Source organism: Lolium rigidum, chromosome 3 (assembly GCF_022539505.1).
Source record: "Lolium rigidum isolate FL_2022 chromosome 3, APGP_CSIRO_Lrig_0.1, whole genome shotgun sequence".
NCBI lineage: Eukaryota > Viridiplantae > Streptophyta > Magnoliopsida > Poales > Poaceae > Lolium > Lolium rigidum.
In genome coordinates, this window is record NC_061510.1 from 331,758,750 (window position 1) to 331,770,953 (window position 12,204).

At 47.2% G+C, this 12,204-nt stretch overlaps 1 protein-coding gene across 1 annotated transcript; it reads left to right on the forward strand.

The window, feature by feature from the left end:
- Positions 1-7,112: 7,112 nt before the first annotated feature.
- Positions 7,113-9,366, forward strand: LOC124700061 (63 kDa globulin-like protein). The gene is made up of 5 exons (XM_047232253.1): positions 7,113-7,893; positions 7,968-8,143; positions 8,228-8,290; positions 8,397-8,684; positions 8,785-9,366. Exons 1-5 carry the CDS (start codon positions 7,113-7,115, stop codon positions 9,364-9,366), a joined length of 1,890 nt encoding a protein of 629 aa, XP_047088209.1.
- Positions 9,367-12,204: the final 2,838 nt, after the last annotated feature.

Here is a 12,204-nt window from a genome sequence, read left to right on the forward strand (position 1 = left end):
AAGCTCAAAGCAGTGCACGGTGGCGAAGTCTTCAACAGAATCGGAGTACATAGCGCCTTCGATCAGAGGCTTCATCAGAAGCGGTATGGATGAAGAGGTTCATTGTAGAGCTCGGTGTGGTTCCTAGTGCATTGGACCCATTAGTCATTTACTCGTGATAACATGGGTGCCATCGCCAATGCACAAGAGCCAAGGTCACACAAGAGGTCGAAGCATATCAAGCTGCGTTACCACTCGATTCGCGAGTACATCGAAGATGGAGAAGTAAAGATTTGCAAAGTACACACTGATCCGAATGTAGCAGATCCGTTGACTAAAGCTCTCCCTAGGGCAAAGCATGACCAACACCGGAATGCCATGGGTGTTAGGTATATTACAATGTAATCTAGATTATTGACTCTAGTGCAAGTGGGAGATCGAAGGAGATATGCCCTAGAGGCAATAATAAAGTGGTTATTATTTATATCTTTATGTTTATGATAAATGTTTATATATCATGCTAGAATTGTATTAACCGAAACATTAGTACATGTGTGATATGTAGACAAACAAGAAGTCCCTAGTATGCCTCTTAAACTAGCTTGTTGATTAATGGATGATTAGTTTCATAATCATGAACATTGGATGTTATTAATAACAAGGTTATGTCATTGTGTGAATGATATAATGGACACACCCAATTAAGCGTAGCATAAGATCTCGTCATTAAGTTATTTGCTATAAGCTTTCGATACATAGTTACCTAGTCCTTATGACCATGAGATCATGTAAATCACTTATACCGGAAAGGTACTTTGATTACACCAAACACCACTGCGTAAATGGGTGGCTATAAAGGTGGGATTAAGTATCCGGAAAGTATGAGTTGAGGCATATGGATCAACAGTGGGATTTGTCCATCCCGATGACGGATAGATATACTCTGGGCCCTCTCGGTGGAATGTCGTCTAATGTCTTGCAAGCATATGAATGAGTTCATAAGAGACCACATACCACGGTACGAGTAAAGAGTACTTGTCGGGAGACGAGGTTGAACAAGGTATAGAGTGATACCGAAGATCAAACCTCGGACAAGTAAAATATCGCGAGACAAAGGGAATTGGTAATATATGTGTATGGTTCATTCGATCACTAAAGTCATCGTTGAATATGTGGGAGCCATTATGGATCTCCGGATCCCGCTATTGGTTATTGGTCGGAGTGAGTACTCAACCATGTCCGCATAGTTCTCGAACCGTAGGGTGACACACTTAAAGTTGGATGTTGAAATGGTAGCACTTGAATTATGGAATGGAGTTCGAATATTTGTTCGGAGTCCCGGATGAGATCCCGGACATCACGAGGAGTTCCGGAATGGTCCGGAGAATAAGATTCATATATAGGATGTCATTTTATGTGAAATAAAATGTCGCGGAAGGTTCTATGGAAGGTTCTAGAAGGTTCTAGAAAAGTCCGGAAGAAACCACCAAGGAAGGTGGAGTCCACAAGGGACTCCACCTCCATGGCCGGCCAGCCCTAGATGGGGTGGAGTCCCAAGTGGACTCCACCATAAGGGGCCGGCCACCCCCCACATGGGAGGTGGGAATCCCACCTTTGGGTGGGAGTCCTAGTTGGGCTAGGTTTCCCCTCCTATGGAAGGTTTTGGTTTCGGGTCTTATTCGAAGACTTGGACACCAACACTTGGGATCCACCTATATAATGAGGGGCCAAGGGAGGGGGCCGGCCACCCCAAGACCATAAGCTGGCCGCCCCCTTGAGTGGCCGGCCACCCCCTCCCAAACCCTAGCTTTGCTCCTCCACTCCATATTGCCCGCGTAGCTTAGCGAAGCTCCGCCGGACTTCTACACCGCCACCGACACCACGCCGTCGTGTCTGTCGGATTCAAGAGGAGCTACTACTTCCGCTGCCCGCTGGAACGGGGAGGTGGACGTCGTCTTCATCAACAACCGAACGTGTGACCGAGTACGGAGGTGCTGCCCGTTCGTGGCGCCGGAACCGATCGTGATCAAGATCTTCTACGCGCTTTTGCAAGCGGCAAGTGATCGTCTACCGCAGCAACAAGAGCCTCCTCTTGTAGGCTTTGGAATCTCTTCAAGGGTGAGACTCGATACCCCTCGTTGCTACCGTCTTCTAGATTGCATCTTGGCTTGGATTGCGTGTTCGCGGTAGGAAAATTTTTGTTTTCTATGCAACGTTATCCTACAAAATTTTGTTCATTCACCCGAAAAAGTCTGCGCCTAGCAAGATTTCCTTTGGTTTTGAATCCCAACTCATGGTTAGTCAAATTGCATGCATCCTTATACGTGGAGGTTGTTTTTCATGAAGTTCATTGGTTGAGAATTTAATGTTTTTTGTCAGGAAGAACAGAAAAATAACAAAAAAAAAATCAACCTCTTTGCTCTTCCCTTTTCAATGTAGTCGTTGGTAGTCTATGGTTGTGCGGAATCAAATTAACCGGAAGGTAATAAGCTTTGGTAAACTTATCAGATAGTCAAAACTTTTGAAAATTGGATCGAGTACTCATGGCACTGACTAAGAACAAGTGTTTCCTCTAGTCAATGTGCGATCTCTAGAGATATTTTTCTCAGGCAATACGTTGTTACACCCAGATGAGGTCATGGCATACCATGGGGGTATGACCTACTATTTTAACCGTGCCCTACCAAACCTCCTTCGAATGATGTCTCACAAACCCGCTAAGTGATTCTTGCGCGGTAGCCGCTCCCCACGCGGCATCAATCTCCAGTTGGAAAACACTACCCGCATGTGACTGCCTGGACAAAGGAGATAACATGTATGTCACTTAGGAATTTTTGGGCCGACCCAATAGAAAAATGTCCCCTCCAGTTTCTCCCTCTCACGTACCAAAAAAAAAAAACTCCCAACAGACCTATCCCTTCTCGTTTGCCATCTTCTTCTTCCTCACATCATGGATGTAAACGAGGAACAAGATCTTATTAACTTGACTCGTAGAGACTAGAGAGAAGGATATGCTTTCAAAATCAACATGTCTAGGCATGATCTACTCACCAAAAGCTCACCAAGTTTTTTTTGTTTCTACTAGTAAAATAGGAAAATGAATTCCCCTTGCCCGTTTAGTAAAGATCATGGTGAATAAAGACCACCGAACAAACACTAGGCATGCCAAATCTTGGGCCAGTAAAAACCATAGAAGTATAATGGTTATTAGAGACACAAAGTAGATAGCTATAGAAAGTGGATATAAAGCCATCTATTTACATAGAAAAAACTAATAAATCACAACTTGGCAACTAAATTGAAACCTGACTACTATCAAACCTACAATTTCCTCTTGTTGTCCACAACGTCCTCCATCCATACTTCATATTTCTTTATTGACTACAAATATTAGGTCTTGCTAGCACCTCCTCATTGACTACCAATATTAGGTCCAATTTGAGGAAAAAGAGCCATAGTTTTGATGTTCAAGTCACAAGGTTTCTATATTTGTGGTTGCGGGTTGGAGAACACATGAGTGTCCATGGGCATGCTGATGTGGAAGGTGAAGCAATGCTAAATGAAGCCGTCAACATCAACGATTCCAAACAAGCAGCTGGTTCGTTTAGTTGCCAATTTTAAGTTGATTGACTTGCCACGATTTTAGTGAGAAGTTTCCATGTTTGTTTGCTGTGGTAACTAGTATGTGAGACTAAAGATAAAATTAAATGATAAATATGCAAAACTCCAGTGCACTAAAGAGAACATTAAACTTTCTGCTGGATCTGAACAGAGAATGCAGTCATGGTGAAGTGAGATTGTTCCAAAAAAAAATCAAAGGTGGGTGTCCCTTCCCAATAGAAAAAGAAAAATACATGTGCATTCGTGAACTCTGCTATTTAGTAAAGTTTCTGCTATGCTCTGTTTAATTCTGAGATTTTTCTCCATTTACGTTCTAATTGAGACTTTGTGAAGTGTATTTTTCCACTTTGTTTAGTATATACTATCTCTTTGATTTACCTGGCTAACGTTCCCTCTATTTTATTTCCCTAAGGGTGAAGTTGGAAGCCCGACAACGATGCAGTGGACATGATGTTATACGAACGTAGCTTTGTCCACAGTATTAAAGTTGGCGTCTCCAAGAGAAAGACTTATGAACAATACTGCTATGTAGAAAATGGCGAAAATCCGAGATCCTTAAAGACATGGGAGACAGTTGTTGGTATTGACCTTTGCATAGTTGGGCGCAAAGATGATAAGTGGTTGGTAACCCATACGATCTATGATAGTTGAACCAAGAAAGAAGATATCAGTCAGGCGACCAAGAGAGAGAAAAACCGATCTAAGGATTGGAAAATGGACTCTCTAGCGTAGTCGATTGGTGGTCAAACCTTAACTAAGGGTTATGTGGCCCACACCAAAGATTATGGAGATTGACTTCATCGGGACGATGCGGTGCAGAAGCGTGTTTATGAGACCAACGGACGTAACATGAAAATATTATGAGATTGGCATCATGAAATATTATGAGACTCCGTAATATATGATGAAATATTATATACTCATGCGACTGGTATCATGAAATATTATGAGACTTGCGTAATATATTGGATTGTACTGAACCTCTCAGATGAGTATATATTAAGCTACAAGAGTTGGAGGTCAAGGAGCCTCTCGTAGAGACAAAGTAGGAGATAGATTATAAACTGTATACTACCGGATATATAGTACATCAAATATATGTGTAGCACTTTGTTGTACTCCGTGTCACTCCCAGACTGGCAGCTCGGGAGTAACCCTAGAGCCGCCGCCGCCACTACCAATCCTCCCACCGCTCTCCCCCGCCCCCGGCGAAGGCCGCCGCTGATCAAAGGTCGCACGGTTGATGGCGGTTGCGGGCTCTCATCCCCTCATGCGACCGGTGTTGGCGGGGGCCTCCTCCTTCTCGCGTGGCGGGATCTTCAGCCGGTGCTTCGCGACAACCCTGGACGGAGCGCCTCTTCTAGCTCGAGATGAAAATGGAGCGTAAAGTTCTCGATTTTTTCGCAGAAATACGGAACAAAAATGTGAAAATAGAAATGGAATTTTTCGGAGAAAAACGGAAACATAATTCTTTTGGCAGAAACGGAAACAGAATAGTGTTTTCCGGAGTCACAATACGGAAATGGAAATTCCGTTTCTGGCTAATATGAAATTTCTGTTTTAGGGTTTGATGTGCATGACCCAATCCAACAACCCTAATATGTGACCTTGTCAAGCTGAACCGTCAAAGCGGCCATCCCAAAACAAACGACGAAGTAAGCCCTTCGTTAGTTCGAGGAAACTTTTACTCTTCGACCCTTCCCCTATTCCGGTATATTCAGTAGCCATGCTAGATTTAGAGACAAGGCTTTTTTTTTTTGGTTCTTGTCTTGCTTGATTTTTACTTCAACATTTAAGAGATCTCTTGGTTCCAGTGAACATCCGCTTTCCGCTCGGTGTCCACACCGTATTCGATCTGCTTTCCGACAATATTTGTTTCTATATTTGTTTTCGGAGTTTTTGTTTTCACTTCCTCTTCTGAAACAAAAATGTAAAAACAAATATAGCACCACTCGGTTTCGCCTGTTTCCAAACCGTTTTTATCTCTACTTCCAGCGGAGATGGACGCCGGGGCGGCAGCCACGAACTTCCTTGGCAACTTCGGCGGATGTTGTTAACTCTGTTTCATCGTTGGGTATTCTATCAGTTAAGCCTTAGCGAAAATTACGGTCTTTTGATATGATCAGGGGGTTTGTGCTTCTGTATTTCCGGTCTGATCTGTGAATTCTGCAAGTTTTTTTAGGCTAAACAATGGTTTTCCCCATTGTATATATTTTCTTTTTTATTAATAAAACAAAAGTGTTCAAACTTATTACAAAATTTTGCTTGACTGTAGCAACTTAAAAGAGCAAAAGCACTCCAAAGGAGCTAAAAGAATTATCTAAACTGCTCTACCCAGGATGATAGTCCCTTATAGGATTTCAATTTTGCCTTATGAATAATGAGGGCCACTTCATCTTTGAATTTCTTGCGACATCTATAGATGCTTGATGAAACATCCTTGAAGATGAAATCATTTCGAGCGGTCCAAATTGCCCAAGTGATCAGCATAATTATTTCCATGAAAAAAGGGTTTGGCAATTGCAGTCTTGACGCTCAACATCGTCTCTTGGAAATCCAAAAGGGCCCTAGGCGTTAAAGATCATGCAGGGCATAAATATTGCCATCAAAGAGTAGCAAATGGGCATTGAAAGAACAAGTGATCTCTCGTCTCAAGCTCCGACCCACACATGACACACGAGTAATCATCTAGGAGGAAATTCTTTCTCTGAAGCATGGCTCTAGTATTAAGCCTATTATGTGTGTGCAACCAAAAAAACACATTATGCTTTTGTTGGCAGCAGCCCTCCCACATCCATTTCAGAGCAGATATAGCACCATCATTTCTAATCTTGTTCTTATAGAGCTGGGAGATATTGTAGGATTTGTTGGAACCAAAGATAAACCAAGAATCATAACCATCACCAGGCAACAAATTCTGCAACATGGTTTGAAAAAAATTTAGCTGAACCATAGCTTCTTCAGACACTGGGAGGTGAAATAATTGAGACGCTCCAATTTGAATATGAAATTGAGAACCATTCCTTGCAAAAACAGCTAGGAAATGACTTAGACTCGAATAAATCTCAATTTCGAAAAAACGAGGAAACAAATTCTTCCTCTCATTGGTATCGGGTCTGAACGATTCCTTGTGCAATTTGAAGAGTTCAGAGGCCTGGTGAGCGCATCTACAGCCATATCCCACTTGATGTTCTAGTCGGGCAGTCCGTCTAGCTACCGTCGAGATTGCTCTGTACCTGGCAGGCTACTAGGCTAGCACCGCAATACACTGAACAAGCACCGTCGTTGTGCACCACGACAGGCGACACCCAAGCTGGAACGCACCGTGCCGAAGGGAGGATAAGCACGGCCGCGGGACGTGGCGACCCGCCTCTCCCCTGCCACACTGCGTCCCTCCACGTAGCCGCGCCACCGTGCCACGCACAGCGGCGCGCGAGCTACAAATACGGTGGCTGAAGCTCCACTCCCAGCACCAGAGCAAGCTAGCAACGAGTAGCGAGCAAGGAGCAACCATGGCGATCCGAGCGACTATCCCTCTCCTCTTCCTTCTCGCGTCCGGTCTCCTCTTTGCCGGTGCCGTTGGGACCTCCAGGGAGGAGGAGAGCAGGCGCGGCGAGCACTCGCTGCGCGAGTGCCAGCAGCGGTGCGAGAGGGACCGCCCGAGCTACCAGCGCGCCCAGTGCGTGCAGGAGTGCAGGGACCAGCAGCAGCAATGGGAGCACGAGCAGAGCCATGGCCACGGCCATCGCGGCGACCGTGAGCATGAGCGTGAGCAGGAGCAGGGTCGCGGCGATCGTGAGCAGGAGCAAGAGCAAGGTCGCGGCCGTCGCGGCGACCGTGAGCACGAGCAGAGCCATGGCCACGGCCGTCGCGGCGATCGTGAGCATGAGCGTGAGCAGGAGCAGGGTCGCGGCCGTCGCGGCGATCGTGAGCAGGAGCAGGAGCAAGGTCGCGGCCGTCGCGGCGACCGTGAGCAGGAGCACGAACAAGATCGCGGCCGTCGCGGCGACCGTGAGCAGGAGCAGGAGCAAGGTCGCGGCCGTCGCGGCGACCGTCAGCGTGAGGGGCAGCAGGAGCAGGACAGCCGCCGGCCGTACGTGTTCGGCCCGCGCAGCTTCCGGAGCATCGTGCGGAGCGACCAGGGCTTCATCGAGGCCCTTCGCCCGTTCAACGAGGAGTCCAGGCTCCTCCGCGGCATCAAGAACTACCGCGTCGCGATCATGGAGGTCAACCCACGCTCCTTCGTCGAGCCGGGGTACACTGACGCCGACGGCATCGGCTACGTCGCTCAAGGTACGTACTATGTCTGCACGCGCGGTTCACGGCATCGGCATGTTTTATTTATCTTGCACACGTGACTTGCGCAGGCGAGGGGGTGCTGACGGTGATCGAGAACGGCGAGAAGAGGTCCTACACCGTCCGTCAGGGCGATGTCGTCGCGGCGCCGGCCGGGTCGATCATGCACCTGGCCAACACAGACGGCCGGAGGAAGCTGATCATCGTCAAGATTCTCAACACCATCTCCGTGCCCGGCCAGTTCCAGGTACAACTTTCTGCCTAGCTCACTATTTTTGCCGCCCGAAATTCGAATCATGTACGTACGGACTGACACGTGGATGGCATGCAGTATTTCTTGGGCGAGTCGCTCGTGTCAAGCTTGAGCAAACGCGTCCAAAGAGCTGCTTTCAAGGTATGCGCACACAATCTACAAATTATTACATACACAGATCGTGTCCCCGTGGAACGTTTCGTGGAGAACTCATGACTTGTCAATGGACATCCATGGTTGCTGACAGAGTTCGGATGAGCGGCTGGAGAAGCTGTTCGGGAGGCAGGGCCGGAAGAAGCAGGGGTTCATCGTCCGCGCCTCCCCGGAGCAGGTCCGGGAGCTCCGCCGCCACGCATCCGAGGGCGGCCAGAGCCACCACTGGCCGTTCGGCGGCGACTCGCGCAGCACCTACAACCTCCTGGAGCAGAGGCCCACCATCGCCAACCGCCATGGCCGCCTCTACGAGGTCGACGCCCGCAGCTTCCGCGCCCTCGGCGACCAGGACGTCCGCGTCTCCTTTGCCAACATCACCACTGTGCGTGACGCTTCCGATCCATGATGCAATTACTCGCAGCCGCCTCCGCCACTTGGTTACTGATGAATCTGTTCACGTGCTTGCATGTCTCCATCGGCAGGGCTCCATGACCGCTCCGTACTACAACACGCAGTCCGTCAAGATCTCCGTGGTGCTGGAAGGCGAGGGCGAGGTGGAGATCGTGTGCCCGCACCTGTCGCAAGACAGTGAGCGCCACCAACAAGGCCAGAGCGAGCGGGAGCATCAGCAGAGAGGACATGGCAGCGAGTCGGAGTCTGAGTCGGAGCAGCAGCAGCAGGAGAAGTACCAGACGATCCGCGCGCGCGTGTCCCGCGGCTCGGCGTTAGTGGTGCCTCCCGGCCACCCCGCCGTTGCAATCTCTTCGTCCCGCGGCAGCAACAACCTCCAGATCGTGTGCTTCGAGATCAACGCCCAGAAGAACGAGAGAGTGTGGCTCGCCGGGAAGAACAACGTGCTGGGGAAGCTGGACAGGCCTGCCAAGGAGCTGACGTTCGGCGCGCCCGCGAGGGAGGTTGACGAGGTGCTCGAGGCCCAGCAGGAGGAGGGCTTCTTCGCCGGACCAGAGCAGCAGCAGGGGCATGGGGAGGAGGAATGGCGCCACCGTGGTCGTGGGGAGGAGGCGGTGGAGAGTTTCCTGAGGATGGCGACCGGTGCTTTCTGAAGCTGCTAGACCGGTGACAGTGTGACAGTGAGTGAGTGAGTGAGCGAGCGGGAGCCCGAGCAGTTTAATAAGAGCTGGACTTGTATGTAATCTACGCGGGAGTAGAATAAATAAGAGTTATAACTTCCGGATCGAAAAGTGCTTTTGGCTATTGGCTTCCGAGTTTCAGTGTTCTCGCTATTTAAAAATATGTTTATTAGTTTTTAAAAAATCTAAAAAATAATTTTGTAGAATGTCAGTGATACATCTCACAATTATGCAAAATCTCAACAAAAAATTCTTTTTTACTTCGTGTTACATAAAAATAATAAAATCTAATATGTTTTTGGAGATTCGAAAATGATTACTTAAATCTACACTTTTCTCTTTTTTGTGTAGCTTAAAATATAAAGTAATTGAAATTTATATTTCGCACTTTTTGGAATACATTATTAGCTATATGCAGATTGTTCTCAAATTTTTTTGAAACTCAAAAAATGAATTTTGATTTATTTGAAAAACGAAATTACTGGTGCCCATATGCACCAAATCTCTGTCCCGTCCGGATACACTATCTTGTCTTGGATGTGCTTTTTTCATACAAAAAATTGTTAGGCCATCTCCAACAACCCGCATTTTGATCCGCTAGGTCTGGATACAGCGGCCCGCAGACATAACAAACGCCGCGGTTTGAATGCAGGTGGCAACGGACCCAACAGCGGTCCCCATATATCCACGACCGCTAGGTAATTTTTTTTATAATTTCATAGTTACCATTACCGGCAAAAAATATTGAGCAAATAATTCGCTATAAAAGATAGAAACTAAAGTTGCAACATAAATAGTTCAAATACAACTAGCCAACAACTATCGCTCGACAAGTCTAGGTTTATCGCATGACAAGTCTACCTGTCGCAACTTTGATGTCGACACGATGGAGTGACACGACAAGTTGAACTTGTCGATTGACAGTTGACTTGTCAGCGACAAACCTCGACTTGTCTAGGTCAGTTGGTCGAGCGATAAGTTATATGCCTGCGAAATAAAATGTTTTCGTGAAATCCTACAGCCCATAAACTGGTCGCGTCTCCCTCCCCTAGCCGCTTCTCCCCTAGCACCCATCCCCTGTCGCTGCCCCTCCTTTGGCCACCACCGGCTCGCCGACGTCGTCACCCCCACTGCCTCCGCCTCTTCCCTCGGTCGTGACCCCTCCGGAAGATGCACCGCCGTCTTCTCCGCCTCTCCCCTACTCGGTAGCACCAGGTAATTGGTTTCCCCCCACTCGCCCCTGCTATAACGTTCTCTCCCATGTCTTCCCTCCCTGCTATCCTTGGTGGTGTGTTGATTACCTTATCAATGTTTTCTTCTTGCAGCATATCAACAATTCAACATTGGCAGCACCGATTTCCTAATTGGTGAATTCTGCCCAAACAACAGCTGAAAACGCTCCCCAATATGACCCATTCAAGGATCCTAAGAGGAGGCTAGCGAAGCCCAAGGACCCAGGATGGAAGTATGCGTTCTGGTCGGATCTTGAGGATAAGTACAAGCCCCAATGTACTTTGTGTGGGAAGATAGTCCCTTCTGGAGTTTCTAGGTTTAAGAAGGACCTTGCCGGGGATTTCTCTATTGTGGAGAAATGCCCCAAAGCCACTCCAGAAATAAATAAAAAAAGGAGTTTCATGAAATTCGGAAATCCCGTGCACAGAGGTTTGAAGTTATGGACATTGATGGTGGCAAAGAAGAAGATGCTGAAGGAGATCAGGGTATAGCAAGCTCAAAGGTGGCAGCCGGGAAGCTCAAGGGCATCTAACAACTCATAGAAAAGGACGGCAGGTGTGACTTCTTATGTGTCTGCCGCATGTGAGCCAAAGAGGCAAACCGATGGCGTGTAACTCACACGTTCGTTGGGAACCCCAAGAGGAAGGTATGATGCGCACAGCAGCAAGTTTTCCCTCAGAAAGAAACCAAGGTTTATCGAACCAGGAGGAGCCAAGAAGCACGTTGAAGGTTGATGGCGGCGGGATGTAGTGCGGCGCAACACCAGGGATTCCGGCGCCAACGTGGAACCTGCACAATACAACCAAAGTACTTTGCCCCAACGAAACAGTGAGGTTGTCAATCTCACCGGCTTGCTGTAACAAAGGATTAGATGTATAGTGTGATGATGATTGTTTGCAGAAAACAGTAGAACAAGTATTGCAGTAGATTGTATTCGATGTAAAAGAATGGACCGGGGTCCATAGTTCACTAGAGGTGTCTCTCCCATAAGATAGCATGTTGGGTGAACAAATTACAGTCGGGCAATTGACAAATAGAGAGGGCATAACAATGCACATACATGACATGATGAATATTGTGAGATTTAATTGGGCATTACGACAAAGTACATAGACCGCTATCCAAGCATGCGTCTATGCCTAAAAAGTCCACCTTCAGAGTTATCATCCGAACCCGTTCCAAGTATTAAGTTGCAAACAACAGTACAATTGCATTAAGTATGGTGCGTAATGTAATCAATAACTACATCCTCGGACATAGCATCAATGTTTTATCCCTAGTGGCAACAAGCACATCCACAACCTTAGAACTTTCGTCACTCGTCCCAGCATTTAATGGAGGCATGAACCCACTATCGAGCATAAATACTCCCTCTTGGAGTTAAGAGCAAAAACTTGGCCGAGCCTCTACTAATAACGGAGAGCATGCAAGATCATAAACAACACATAGGTAATAGATTGATAATCAACATAACATAGTATTCTCTATCCATCGGATCCCGACAAACACAACATATAGAATTACACATAGATGATCTTGATCATGTTAGGCAGCTCACAAGATCCGACAATGAAGCAC